The 15,220-nt window shown below is 40.0% G+C and overlaps 1 protein-coding gene across 2 annotated transcripts in view; it reads right to left on the minus strand.

Annotated features, from left to right (window-relative positions):
* Window positions 1–7,128: 7,128 nt before the first annotated feature.
* LOC140726504 (neuropeptide Y receptor type 5-like) overlaps window positions 7,129–15,220 on the minus strand; it is a 51,273-nt gene continuing 43,181 nt past the window's right edge. For both annotated transcript variants that reach the window (XM_073042982.1, XM_073042981.1), the window contains exon 2: window positions 7,129–11,545. In XM_073042982.1, coding sequence (XP_072899083.1) covers window positions 9,609–10,937 — 1,329 coding nt within the window. In that variant the 5' untranslated portion in view covers window positions 10,938–11,545 and the 3' untranslated portion in view covers window positions 7,129–9,608. The remainder of the gene's footprint in view (window positions 11,546–15,220) is intronic.

Raw genomic sequence — 15,220 nt, forward strand, 5'->3', positions numbered from 1 at the left:
ATCTAATTGGCTACAGGTGACAAATGGGGTTCTGCAGGGGTTAGTATTTGGAATGCTTATTTTCATGTTATATGCCAACAATTTGGATGATAGAATTAATGGCTTTGTGGCCAAGTTCCCAGATGATATTGTTATGAAACCAGTAACTGGTTTCACTTACCAGCAAAGATAGATATGTCAGTTGAAGTCCGATGGTACTATTTTCAAAAGTTTTATTAATAAAGGGGCACAAAAATTAAGGTTAATACAAACATTCAGATAACATGCGTCAATACTCAATCTAAAACGCAGGTACATTAATAATCACTCAGAAATAAGCTCTTTCGTTGTCTAGGGTATATAATACTGAGTCCAATTGGAAATATAAAGAGTCACTCTGAAGTCTGCAGGCTTTTCCCTTTTTGGTTTCACGTGTTGGAGAGAGAGAAGAGAGATAAACGGAAAAACTTGCCCAAAACATCCATGGAATCAGGGGAGCGATCTTCCCCGTTGTTAGTTAAAAGCGATCTTCCGTTGGTTCCAGCCACAAACCCCGCATTCGGAATTTAACGCACGTGGCTTATTTCAAAATGGCTTCCCGTTCCCACGGGAAGCGGTATCGTGCTTCTTGGTGTTTCCTTGGTGCGTCTGAGGGTCGTCCTCTTTCAGACCCTTCTTTATACTGCCTCACAGGATCTCAGGTGTCAATCAGGTTGCAGGTGATGCAATCTCTCTTCTCAACCAGCCCACTTTGCCCGAGGGCTTTACAATGTCCCTGCGAGTTGGCACGTCTGCAGTTCCCAGGTGTCTCCTGAGAACAATGCCACAGTCACCAGCTTTTGTCCCAGTGGAATGCGGTATCCAGCACGTCGCTGTCTTTCCATTTCCTGTGTCCATTCAGCCTGTCTCTCTCTCTCTCTTGCTCTCTCTCTCTCGGGTCATTGACCCCCCTTTCACTAGGGCTCTTGCAATTCTCACAAAGGAGGGGGCTGGTATCATAACACCTCCCCTCTTAAAAAGGTTTTTACCAGCGGTTAAAACCCAGAGTGGTACAGTCTTACAGAAATTTTGAATCTAATACAATACAGAAGCTTTTCTTTTCACTACAGAGTAATACAGTTATACATTCAAGTCAGCATCTAAACAGTTAACAAGTACAGTGCCCCTTTAGTTAATATCTTAACATCTTAATATCTTAAAGTCTTGTAGCATCAGACTTCAATTCAATAACCACCTATTTATTTATTGTTTTCAGCAACAAAACTGCGGAGGTGTGATCTTAGCTTAGGTGCATCTACAAAAGTTTATGCGAATACTAATCGTTTCGGTCGGTTTACTTCGCCGGCAGGTCTCCAAAGGTCTGTCTTTATTATTCACAGGCTTTGGCGCAACCCGTAAAAACCTGCTTTGCTGTTTAAAAAAAATGGCATCCCCATTAACCGTCACCTCTTTTCTGGCGAGTCCCCCCGTTGGGACTTTGAGTAATTTGGCGTGGTGAACTCCCGCCCGCCTCGTTCATCGGGGCTATTTTTTCAACACCATGCCCCAAACTGTCAAGACCCTTCAGGCTATTTGTTTTTAATTCCAACTCCTCTTTCAGGTAGCATTTCGAATGCCACCTCTTCACACCCCACCCTGGCGTAACAATAGAGTGGGGGGCCCCACTATTTCCCGACTCACTCTGTGAGCGATCTGCCAGGTTTAAAATTTCTTCCTTCGACTTGGGAACTACAGACTTTCCGTTTCCTTCAATAACAATCCTCATTCCCCCCTTAAATTCGGCATTAACCTTGGCCCCACTCTCGAATACAAACACCGTGGAACTCACACTTCCCACGGTTACCAAGGTTAACCCTTTTCCTACTGAACCAACCCTATCTGATCCACAGAGACGGCCGCCCCGTCCCCCTGAATCAAACACCTCAGACTTCCCCTGAGCTCTGTTACCAGGTTCAGCACCACGTGCGCCCCCATCTTGGACACACTCAAACGGGACATTGGCCCCTTCCAGGCTTTCAATACCCGTACCTTTTTCAAATTCTAACGTCCCCCGATCCTTCCAGTTACTCTCTAGGCAGCCCCCCGTTGGGGAAGGCGCAACCCTGCGAGCTGAAACAACCTCCTCGGCCATTTCAGCTGACTTCTCCACAGCAAGGATACCCTTCCTCTCTAAGACTGCCCTCATTTCACTCTCGGGACCATCGAGAACACCTTTAGAACTCTGAACTTCTTCAAACAATTCTGCCAAACCAGACAGATTAACCATGTCCAACTCTGGACATTTTAACAACTTTATCCGTTTCTCAACTTTAGTTCCTACCTCTAGGACCTTTCTCTTCACTAAGGGCAGGGCTATTTCCTCTCCCTTACCCCCTTTTACTTTACTGCTTTCTGTTTTACCACCCTCGGAACCCTCATGGTACAGGGTCGGTAAAAACATCTTGGCCAGATTACTGCTGGCCCGATTTAAACTGCTCACTGCTTTTCTGGACAGGCTGCGTGTGACCGCGCATGCGCGATAGCTTTGGGACTCTAGGGGCGGGGCCACCGCACTCGCCAGTCTGCGGGTCGGCATCATGGCTGCCCAAATCCTCCCTCCTGCTAACACACTTTGTAACAACGCGACCCACTGCTCCTGTGGCCACTTCTGGTTCACTGCCACCTTTTCAAAAAGCAAGAAATAACTATCAACATCCGTCTCCTCGAACGGAGGTACTACTCTCAGCTCCCAACTAACATTAAACCGCTCTCTCCTTAGCTCCTCCCTCTCTCTTTCTCTCCCCGCTGCCGCTCTCTCGGCTGCTGCTAACTCTCTGATCCGAATTTCATGCTGTCTTTGCCTCTCAGCTTGATCCTGCTCGTTTTCCACCTCTAACCCCTTCGCCAAATTTAACAAGTCTGCTTTGGTGCTCACCTCTAGCGCCGCCACAGTCGCGTTTTTCATAAATTCACACGTCCATCTTTGCTGGTTTTTCTGTCTGGCTACCTGCGTACCAGATCCAAATTATTTTTTTTTTGACTTACAATCCCGATTGACTGACCTCCCCCTTTTTGGTGTCAAATCCCGGACGAGCCCCCACTTGTTATGAAACCAGTAACTGGTTTCACTTACCAGCAAAGATAGATATGTCAGTTGAAGTCCGATGGTACTATTTTCAAAAGTTTTATTAATAAAGGGGCACAAAAATTAAGGTTAATACAAACATTCAGATAACATGCGTCAATACTCAATCTAAAACGCAGGTACATTAATAATCACTCAGAAATAAGCTCTTTCGTTGTCTAGGGTATATAATACTGAGTCCAATTGGAAATATAAAGAGTCACTCTGAAGTCTGCAGGCTTTTCCCTTTTTGGTTTCACGTGTTGGAGAGAGAGAAGAGAGATAAACGGAAAAACTTGCCCAAAACATCCATGGAATCAGGGGAGCGATCTTCCCCGTTGTTAGTTAAAAGCGATCTTCCGTTGGTTCCAGCCACAAACCCCGCATTCGGAATTTAACGCACGTGGCTTATTTCAAAATGGCTTCCCGTTCCCACGGGAAGCGGTATCGTGCTTCTTGGTGTTTCCTTGGTGCGTCTGAGGGTCGTCCTCTTTCAGACCCTTCTTTATACTGCCTCACAGGATCTCAGGTGTCAATCAGGTTGCAGGTGATGCAATCTCTCTCTCAACCAGCCCACTTTGCCCGAGGGCTTTACAATGTCCCTGCGAGTTGGCACGTCTGCAGTTCCCAGGTGTCTCCTGAGAACAATGCCACAGTCACCAGCTTTTGTCCCAGTGGAATGCGGTATCCAGCACGTCGCTGTCTTTCCATTTCCTGTGTCCATTCAGCCTGTCTCTCTCTCTCTCTTGCTCTCTCTCTCTCGGGTCATTGACCCCCCTTTCACTAGGGCTCTTGCAATTCTCACAAAGGAGGGGGCTGGTATCATAACAATATAAAGATAGGTGGAGGGAAGGTAGTACTGAGGAAGCAGGGAGTCAGCAGATGCACCTGGGACTGATTGGGAGAAGGGACAAAGAAATGGCAGATGGAGTATCGTGGATGGAAGTGTATGGCCGTGCACTTCGGTAGAGGGAATAAAATCATAGACTATTTTCTAAACAGCAAGAAAATTCAAAAAATCAGAGATGCAAAGGGACTTGGGAGTCCTTTTCCAGTATTCCCTGAAGATTAACTTGCAGTTTGAGTCAGTGGTATGTAAGGGAAACACAATGTTAACACATTCATTTTGAGAGGACTCTAAGATAAGAGCAAGGATGGGATGTTGAAGCTTTATAAGGCATTGGACATATGCACTTGAGTATTGTGAGCATTTTTGGGCCCCTTATCTAAGAAAAGATGTTCTGGTATTGAGAGCGTCCAGAGAGGTTCACAAAAAAGATTCTGGTAATGAAAGTGTTAACCATGAGACCAGAAGAAATGGGAGCAGAATTGGAACAATTGTCCCAAGGAGTCCACTCCACTATTTCATCATGGCTGATGTATTTTCGCTCTAGCCCCGATCTCCTGCCTTCTCCCGTATCCTTTCATGCCCTGATTAATCAAGAATCTATCAACCTCTGCATTAAATATACCCAATGACTTGGCCTCTACAGCCACCTTTGTTAATGAATTCCACAGATTCACCACTCTGGTAAAAGAAATTCCTCCTCATCTTCATTCTGAAAGGATGTCCCTCTATTCTGGGGCCATGTCCTTTGGTCTTAGAATCCCCCACCATAGGAATCCTCTTTTCCACATCCACTCTACTGAGGTTTGTCAACATTTAATAGGTATCAATGAGGTCACCTCTCATTCTCCTTAATTTCAGTGAATACAGGCCCAGAGCCATCAAACACTCCTCAAACAGCAAACCTTTAATTCCTGAAATCATTTTCATGAACCTCCTTTGAACCCTCTCCAATGACAGCACATTCTTTCTAGGGGCCTGAATTTGCTCCAAGTGAAGCTTTGCCAGTGCTTTATGAAGCCTCAACATTACATCCTTGCTTTTATATTCTAGTCCTCTTGAAATGAATGCTAACATTGGATCTAACCACAGTCCTGACCTGCAGATTAACCTTTAGGGAATCCTGCACAAGAACTTCTAAGTCCCTTTGTACCTCCAACTTTTAAATTTTCCCTCCATTTAGAAAATAATCAACCCTTTTTTTTTTACCACTATGCATGGCCATACACATCCTGACACTATATTCCATCTGCCATTTCTTTGCCCATTCTCAAATCTGTCTAAGTCCCCCTGTAGCCTCTCTACTACCTCAAAACTACCTGCCCCTTCACCTATCCTTGTAATGTCCACAAACTTGGTAAAAATGGCATCAACTCTGTCATCCAAGTCATTGACCTGTAACATAAAAGAGAACTGGTTCTAACACAGAGCCCTTTGGAACACCACTAGTCACTGGCAGCTAGCCAGAAAAGGCTCCCTTTATTCCCATTCTTTGCCTCCTGTCAATCAGCCACTGCTTTATCCATGCTAGTATCTTTCCTGTAAGACCAAGGACTCTTAACTTGTTAACAGCCTCAAGAATGGCACTTTGTCAAAGACCTTCTGAAAATCCAATTCCCTCTCTTTGGCTTTTATGGTGGTTTTGACTTCTCGTCAGCCATGGTTGTGTCATCTTTCCTTTAGTATACTTCTTCCTCTTCGGTATGTATATCCTGTGCCTTACGAATTGCTTCCAGAAATTCCAACCATTCCTGCTCTGCCATCATCCTTGCCAGTGTTCTTTTCCAATCCGTTTTCACCACCTCCTCTTTCATGCCTCATTAATTCCCTGTAATACTGTCACATCTGACTTTAGATTCTCCTTCTCAAATTGCAGGGTGATTGTATGAGTTGTGTTTGTTAGCTCTGGGCCTGTACTCGCAGGAGTTTAGAAGAATGAGGGGAGATCTCATTGAAACCTTTCGAATATTCAAAGGCCTAGACAGAGTGGATGTGGAGAGAATGTTTCCTATATTGGGTGGATCTAGGACCAGATGGCATCGCCTCAGGAGAGAAGGATATCTATTTAGAACGGAGATTAGATTTAATTTTTTGGCCAGAGGGTTGTGAATCTCTGAAATTCATTGCTGTGGAAAGGCTATGGAGGCCAAGTCACTGAGTATATTTAAAGCAGAGGTTAATAGGTTCTTGGTTAGTCAGGAATTCAAAGGTACAGGGAGAAGGCAGGTGAATGGGTTTGAGAGGGATAACCAATTAGCCTTGATGGAGGTGCAGCATACACAATGGGCTGAGTGGCCTAATTCTGCTCCTCTGTTTTATGTCTTATGCTGAGCAGACCCACAGAGCCAAATGGCAATAATAACCCCTGCTTGACAGCTTCTCATGGGAAAGGGTAATTGTGTATATGTGGACTGTAATTCCCTCTGCTGAACATTTGAAATCTCACCTTGTTAAATAGTTTGTTTAGCTTCCAAGCATCAGTATTAATCTCAGGGAAATTATAATGCTTATTTTGTGTTATTTTTGTAAAATGTTTACAATATCTGTTACAGCTGAGTTTTAAACCTGTGGCTTACTGTTTGATTCTTCAGTGAGATTGGTTGCCCAGCCGATCAGTGACATCACAGCATTGAGACACCACAGATCCCAGGCAAACAATGCTTGACAACAAGTGATGTTCGAAAATGGGAAGCTTGTGTCACAGTGACTACAAGATCTTTAAGGGCAACTCTTCTGTGAAGTTAATGGTGAACAGCATCACGATTGTCCAGAAATTCATGCCTGAATCATACTCATTAATATTTTATCTATAAGCATGTCTAAGTTAGCCTACACTTAGAATTTCCCGTATGATGAGCAAGAAAGAAAAATCAAACTTTGACACAAAAACTTTTATTATAGTTCAATTTGAAATAATGTCGTGAGTTTAAAAACAAATTAAATATGTAAGAAATAACAATGTGTCAGATCACATTGACAGTTCCAGGTCTATGAACTAAAAAATGAAGCAGCACAGATTACACTGTTTTCTGAAAGAACTATATTGAAGCTTGAAAACTATAAATGAAAAATAGCAGGTTGTGCTGAAATAAAACAAATAATTTATCCAAGATTTCTGAGAAATGAAAAGTGACAGCGCCTCAAAAGAATTTGGTTTGAAGAACTGATTGAAAGAGTGGCTTAAATATTGCAATGTTACCTCATTTTCCGTCTTGCTAATGATTTATCACACAGCAGGTTATTACAGTATTACTGTTTTTCTCCATGCAGTGTGGCACAACAGCTGGTAACCTTTCTGTTTCTTTAGCATTTGTCTGGTTTTTTTTGTGAGGCCGAATGGAAAGTGTGCAGGTAGCTGGCCAGATTCGCACCCAGGACCACTCACCTTGAAGTCTGGCACGGATGCCACTTCATCACCAGCTGGCTATTGCAGTATTATACTAGGTATGAATTGCACACACTGTGCATTTACATTTTCAATATGTGACCTACTGGTACAATTGGGCATCAAAGTAAATGACAGTGCTGATAAGAACCGACTTTTGGTCATCTTCTACATTGGTACCAAAATAATGATAGCTTATTGACTTACTAAATTTTACTTAGTAAAATCAGCTAATTGCAACTACAGCTTGCTCAATTTGAAGATGACTGCATAGTTTTTTGTGCACTGAATAATTTCTCACATCGTCACTTAAAATGAGGATATAATGATGTCCTTGAAGCATACACATCAAATTCGGAAACAACATAGTCAGTTATTTTATAATTTATTGTAATATTATGATGAAGAAATATTTAGTTTCAAGATTTACATATCTATCTTATTTACCAAATAGAAATAATGTACACGTTCTTTGTAAATACAATATTTAAATATGAAAGCACAGTCTTCCTTTATTCTACAACCATTTCACCTTTGAATTATTTCATTTACAAAACTAGTTCTTATTTGGGAGTTCATTATTTTAAATCTGTCTTCTCTTTAACAGAAGACACTGGTACATTCAAACTTCGGAACATACTTCACAGAGCAGACTGGAGCATCATAAAGACAGATAATGCATATTCAGACAACATAAGTGTTTATTACTGGAACACTTCAGGCATTATTTGTTCTTATCACTGTCCACAGACAAAAAATCACTGTTGCAAATTACTAATACCAGTCTTTCAGCAAACATAAACATTCTAGGCAAATTGAAATCAGCCCTCAACAAAATCCATCAAATCTATGAAAACTAAATGTAACTGAGTGAAGTCATTACTTCCACAACCACTTAACTAATGCATGCAGGTGCAACTACTATCTAAGGTATTTATAGAAACATAATAAGGTATAATATTCCAAATGCATCATCCTATTTTCATTTTGTTTATTAGTTATAGATTTTTAATACTTTTCAGTTATTGTAGCCAGGATCAATTCATATTTTTTCTATATAACACCTCAATCAGAAACAACGTATTGCAAATTAAGTTTATATTAATTATTCAGATTACCATGATGCTACATGCAATCTATTTTTCATAAAGTATCACTTCTGATTAAACTAGATAGTTCTTTCAGCTGCAAAAATAATCTTAAAAAATCAACTACTTAAATTATAAATTATAAATTATACTTTAGTCTGAACTATATCAGATATTTTCTTTTATCAGATATTTAATAGGAAAAGAAAACAGCAATCAGTGACTGCATGAGTCTTGTATGTAAGAGATCATTGTGGGGTTACTATATCAGAAATGAATTTTCTGACTTTTATTTCACTTGACTAGAGCAAATAGTAAAGAACAACATGTTATTTTATACTTCAATCACATGGAACTGAAGCAAAGTTACATTTTAAAGTATCAATATTCTACTTCTGTATACGTAAAGTTTTCCTGAATTACTTTTAATTTGGTTCTTCTTGCAAACAGGTTTTGAATATGTTAAAAAGCGAGCAATGTGCAGAATATTTTAACAGCATTTTACTCATTAGACTAGTTAAATACAATCAAAACATTAGTTAGCCTAGTTAAATGAGATATTATTTGAGTATTTTGTTATAGTGCATGGTTTAGAGAGTGCTTTTGATAGTGGCTTGGAATATATATTTTGTCCTGTCTGAATTTGTAACTCCCATTCACATTAGATGATAGTGAAAGGTATAGAAGATGGCTGTTAGAATAATTCCTCTTTGGTTCAAAACAGTTTGACATCAAAAACTTGGTTTAAAAAGCTTCCTTTGATAATATCTGAAGGTTAAAATATTGTCAATGAGCTTTAGAAAAGTACAAGACCACATTGTCCAATTGGCTCATTGAGTCAATAAATATTCACAAGATAAAAAATTATTTTCTTACATTAGCTCATTTTATGAATAGTTCTCGGATCCCTAAATGTTTTAATTCATGACAGATGAATAGCATCACAAGATTTTTTTTTTGGTTTTATTCTCTGAAAAGCTTGGTAGAAATCTGTATTAAATTTCCTGTTGAGATTTTGGTAAAGATAGTGAGTACTTTTTAACAAAATCTTTAATATAGAACATGAAAGAATAAATTGGATTGTTTCAGAAATATATGACGGCAGTCATACTGTCAAATTGAATTCAATTAGCTGCCCATATGACTGAGAAACATATTTAATTAAAGCCTGACATGACAAAGCTCAGTTTTTGCCCTCTCTAGGTGTTATTTTACCCCAAAGCATTTGGCCAGGGATGGTAAACTGGATTTTATACCATTATTCAAGAATCCATAAAGTATGGGATTCAGGCAACAGGACAGCAAGCCCAACAAGTGGCAAATACAATAAACCAGTTTGAAGTGCCTGTTCGAAATCAGATTGGCATTGAAGTCAGTTAAAAGGTGAAAGATGTGTAGAGGCATCCAGCTGACAGTAAAAGCAACAATTATTATGGTCAGTTTGTAGAAAACACCACGGGATCGTTTCCTCAATCTGGTGATAGATTTTGGTGTCACAGGAATAATGTGCGCATCAGTAGTCTCTTCCAATTCCACTGGTTTCACTTCAAAGCAAATGGGTACTCCTGGTAGAAAGGAGGCCGGCTGTGCACTCTTCGAACCACTGTGTGTCTGGTCACTCTTGTGGGCCTGGACCATGGTGGGCATGACACTGGCACACTTCCTGCTGTATCTCTTGTGTTTCCTCAGGAGGGAACAGTTCCCTGCTTGCACCCTTGGGTGTTGTGCCAACAGATGTCTGTTACCTGGCTGGTGTATGGTTAAATTTATCATTTCATTCTCCTCCGACCTACTTTGTGTGCTGGGCACAGTAGAACTTATCTTCCTGCACACACTGGCATGGCTGACTGTCAGGCAAACTATAGGCAAAATATACTGAATGAATAGCAAAGATAAAGTGTAGGCAAATCTGTAAGAATCGGACGGCCATGCCTCAATACATAAGAATTTATTTTTTAAAGACTCTAAGTGAATAGTTTCACTTAGGTCTATTATTTTATGAAAGATGGGTAAGGGTGAGCAAATAGTAAATCCAATAATCCACACAGTTCCCATTAACAGATAACCTGTATTTATGGTAAAATTATTGGATAATGGATTGTTTATCATCTGATACCGAACCATTGCAATTGACATCAGCATTAGTATAGAAACCATAACAGATACACACTGAACAAATGGTACTACGTAGCACATGATCTCACCGAAGATCCATTGGTCCAGAAGTACATAGGTCAATGTAAATGGAGAACAAAATAATAAAATTAAAGTGTCAGACAAGGCTAAATTTCCAATCAGAAAGTTAATCATTGATTTCTGTTTTAAGTTTTTGCACAATGCGACCACAACAAAAAAATTACCAACTAGGCCCAGAACTGTTATACATGTATAAATTCCAACTAGTAAATATCGTATGTCATGTATGCTTCCAATATAATCTTCCCAAGATGGGAGACCTTGCCCGTATAAAGAATTGTTATCAACATTGTCAGACAGGGCTGTGATATTACTTTTATTTTTTTCTTCAATATCCATTTTGGGTGCTATTATATTTAAATGCAGAGTTGCATGTGATATGAGATAAACAAGAATCGGTTCAAATCCATGAAATGAGAAATAATCATGTGGTAACTAAGGGAATGTAAATGATGCAAGCTGGAGACCGGCATCACTTCAGAACCAAGCAGTAAAAGCGAATAACATAAGACACATCAGATTAAACAAAATTCACATGATCTACCAGCCCCTTAGAACATTTTGCAAGCATAATCAAATATGTTTCATCAATTCTTCATATTGTATCAGCACACAATCTCCATAAAAGTGTACTAGAAGGTTAGATATTACAAGTACACATAAATCAGAGGACAGTTGCAGTAACTGATTTAGTTTCAAAATGACAGAAGACTATTTCAGAAAGTTAAATAATTCTGCTTGAATTTGAAATTCTGCGGGGATGCTGTCGATGAGGAATCTCTCTTTTCATGCAATGCTTTGTGCTGTGTCAGATAAGGTATCTGAGATAAGGTTATGAAAGGATTTCTTGCTGCTTAATGGTGAGAAATGCTGCTTTCTGGTGTTAATCTGCAGGTGTTCAGGCCAAAAGTTTGAACTATTCCATCCTTGAAATTTTCATGGTATTCCTAAAACAAATGCAATCAGAGGTATCAAGTGACATAATGTATGAATTATCATCATAAAATTATTAAAGTGTTCTACAAGAGTATCCATTTTTGTATTGCTTATAAACACATGCTTAAATTAGAACATGTTAACAGTAAGTAAAGGTGTTAGGAAAGTAGCAATGTTATAATTAGCTTCCCAAGTTGAAATATCAAACAATTCTACAAAAAATCAAAGTCATGTTCCAAACACCGATCAGGATTTTTCCATAATATGTAAACAGAAGTTATCTGTTGAGCCTGGCTCTAAGCAATTCAACTTTTTTCCATTCTCTTAAAATACGAAATCAGGATATGAAATACGAGTCAAAGCAGGGTGTCCCCAAATAGTAATTCAGTTTCTAATCCCACTGCCACCCCATCTCACAGAAAATTTGACAGGCAAGTCCTACAAGTTGTTAATAGGGCAAGCAGCGCACCACTCTTTATTAGAAAGCATTTGGAGTTTTTGTTCTAGTTGTACAGAGTTTGGTTGAGGCCACAGTTGGAAAACTGTGCAGGGTGTTGGTCCTCTTACATAAAAAGGATGTAGTAGTGTTGGACACAGTCTGAGGCTAATTCCTGAGATGAGAGGTCTGTCCAACCAAGAGAGGCTGGACAATTGGATCTGTATTTCTTGGAGGTTAAAGAATGAGGAGTGACCTTATTCAAGCCGAGAAAAGTCCTAAGGGGACCTTTCTGGGTAGATGCTGAAATGATTCCACTAACGGGAGAATCGTGAACAAAGGGACCCAGCTGCAATATCTTTTTAAAAAAATGAGGTGCATTTTAGCAACTTCTCTCTGAGGGCAGCGAATCTCTGGAATTCTCTGCCCCGACAGATATATTAAAGGCGGAGATAGATAAATCTTTGAAAGATTGATGAATTGAGGGTTGTAGGCAACTGGCAAAGAAGAGGAGTTGAGGTCAGCATATTTCAGCTTTTATCATATTGAATGTCAGGGAAGATGACCTTCTCCTAGTCCTACTTTCTGGTGTTTGTGTTTTATATTCGTTGGCGAAAGGAGAATGTGTTTTAATCTGTGCTTGAAAACAAGTTATGCAACCTCAGCGCTGGCTGATAAAATATATATGAAACTGTTGATGCTCCCACATTACAACCAATGAATTATTCCTTCGGTCCAGCAACACATGATTAATACAAGAGGAAGAAAATGTAAGAGGAATTTCTAAACATTGTTGTGATTATCTTCTGGCAGGATATTATTATTTCCCAGTGCACACTAAGGTTACAGAGCGAAATGAAATGAATGGGGTTGCTCTCTAACAGAAGAACCTGCTTCTGGTCAGTGACAGCACTGTTGCTATCAGCAGACTGAAAGTTTAATTGGATATAACATATATATATCAATGTATGCCTCACTTTTCAAAATAGATTATATACAGACACTAGGAAAACACTTTGAACAAAATTGTCTGGACTTGCGTAAAACAAAACACCTTGGCTCAAGCGTACAGGACAGAATCTAAGAAATTTGCATAAGAACATTAACATGTGTAAGACAATAAGACCATAAGACATAGGAGCAGAATTAGGCCATTCAGCCCATCGAGTCCCCTCTACCATTCCATCATGGCTGATCTCGAATCCCACTCAACCCCATACAGCTGCCTTCTCACCATATCCCTTGATGCCCCGACTGATCAGGAAATGATGAGCTTCCACCTTAAAAATACCCACAGACGTGGCCTCCACCGTAGTCTGTGGCAGAGAATTCCACAGATTTAAGCCTCTCTGGCTAAAAAAATATCATCCTCATCTCTGTTCTAAAGGGTCACCCCTCAATTTTGAGGCTGTGCCCTCTAGTTCTGGATACCCCCACCATAGGAAACATCCTCTCTACATCCACCCTATCTAGTCCTTTCAACATTCGGTAGGTTTCAATGAGATCCCTCCCTTCCCCCCCCCCACCCCCCCCCCCCCCCCACACCCCCGGCATTCTTCTAACTTCCAGTGAGTACAGGCCCAGAACTACCAAACACTCCTCATATGTTAACCCTTTCATTCCCAAATTATCCTCATGAACATCCTCTGGACTCTCCAATGACAACACATCCTTTCTGAGATATGGGGCCCAAAACTGTTGACAATACTCCAAGTGCAGCCTGACTAGTGACTTATAAAGACTCAGCATTATCTCTTTGCTTTTATATTCTATTCCCCTTGAAATAAATGCCAACATTGCATTTACCTTCCTTACCACAGACTCAACCTGTAAATTAACCTTCTGGTAGTCTTGCCCAAGGACTCCTAAGTCCCTTTGAACCTCTGGTGTTTGAACCTTCTCCCCATTTAGATAATAGTCTGCACTATTGTTCCTTCTACCAAAATGCCTTATCATACATTTCCCAACACTGTATTCCATCTGCCACTTTTTTGCCCATTTTCCCAATTTGTCTAAGTCCTGCTGCAATTGCTTTGCTTCCTCAGCACTACCTACCCCTCCACCAACCTTCATATCATACGCAAACTTTACCACAGAGCTATCAATTCCATTATCTAAATCAGTGACAAACAATGTGAAAAGTAGCGGTCCCAATACTGACCCCTGAGGAACACCACTAGTCACCAGCAGTCAACCAGAAAAGACCCCCTTTATTCCCACTCACTGCCTCCTGCCTGTCAGCCATTCCTCTATCCATGCCAGTATCTTTCTTGTAACAGCATAGGATTTTATTTTGTTAAACAGCCTCATGTGTTACACCTTATCAAATGCCTTCTGAAAATCCAAATAAATAACATCCACAGCTTCTCCTTTGTGTTGCGAGATTGGATATCATATAAATCACCGTGAGATCATCACCAGATGGAAGGAAAATTGGGTACTGCAAAAAAAACACGGGAAGGGATTGAGTTGCAATAAAAACCTCAATAACAAGGAGAGTGAGGCTCCTGTTGAACTGGGGAGAAATAACTTGTCATTATATAGCAACTTTCATGTTCTGAGGCATCAGAAAATGCCTCATATCCACTGATGAACAAACAAGCAGCTAAACAAGAACACGATGACCTTTTGGTTAATATCTGTTTGTTAGGTAGGATCAAATGTTGGCCAGGACATCGAGTAAACTTATTGGCTTTTTCAGATTTTGTCACAGACCTGTTTATATTACTGGTATAAGCTAGATCTCACTTTAACACCTCATATATAACTTTAATACTGCAGTACTCCCTTGGTCCTCTGTTGAAATTCAACTGAAAATATGTAGCACAGTCTAAAACATGGTGTGAACCTACATCCCTAAAATAGTGTCAGCTTGGAACCGTGCATCTCAGCACAGCCCTCTGAGAGTGGAAAGGCTTAAAGAATTTACAATTACTGAATTTAAAGAAATGGTGAGTCAACTGGGCAGGATAAAATGATTCAGTCTTCAAACCTGTTGTGATATTCAGAAGCTTTTAAATGATGAAAAAAAAATACTGTGTTCCAAATAAGTAAAGCAAATGTTTGTAAAATATATACACATTATATATGTTCTTTGTTTCATTGTGGAAATATACTGTCATATAACGCTTGCTGCTGCTGTGGACTTAGTGAGCTGATTGGGAATGGACCTGCTCCCTGTTGCTACTCTGTATACATATCTAATCTGAAGGCTACTCACATGATAAACTGAGTTTTCTCTTAGTATATC

Source organism: Hemitrygon akajei, chromosome 4, assembly GCF_048418815.1.
Source record: "Hemitrygon akajei chromosome 4, sHemAka1.3, whole genome shotgun sequence".
Lineage (NCBI taxonomy): Eukaryota > Metazoa > Chordata > Chondrichthyes > Myliobatiformes > Dasyatidae > Hemitrygon > Hemitrygon akajei.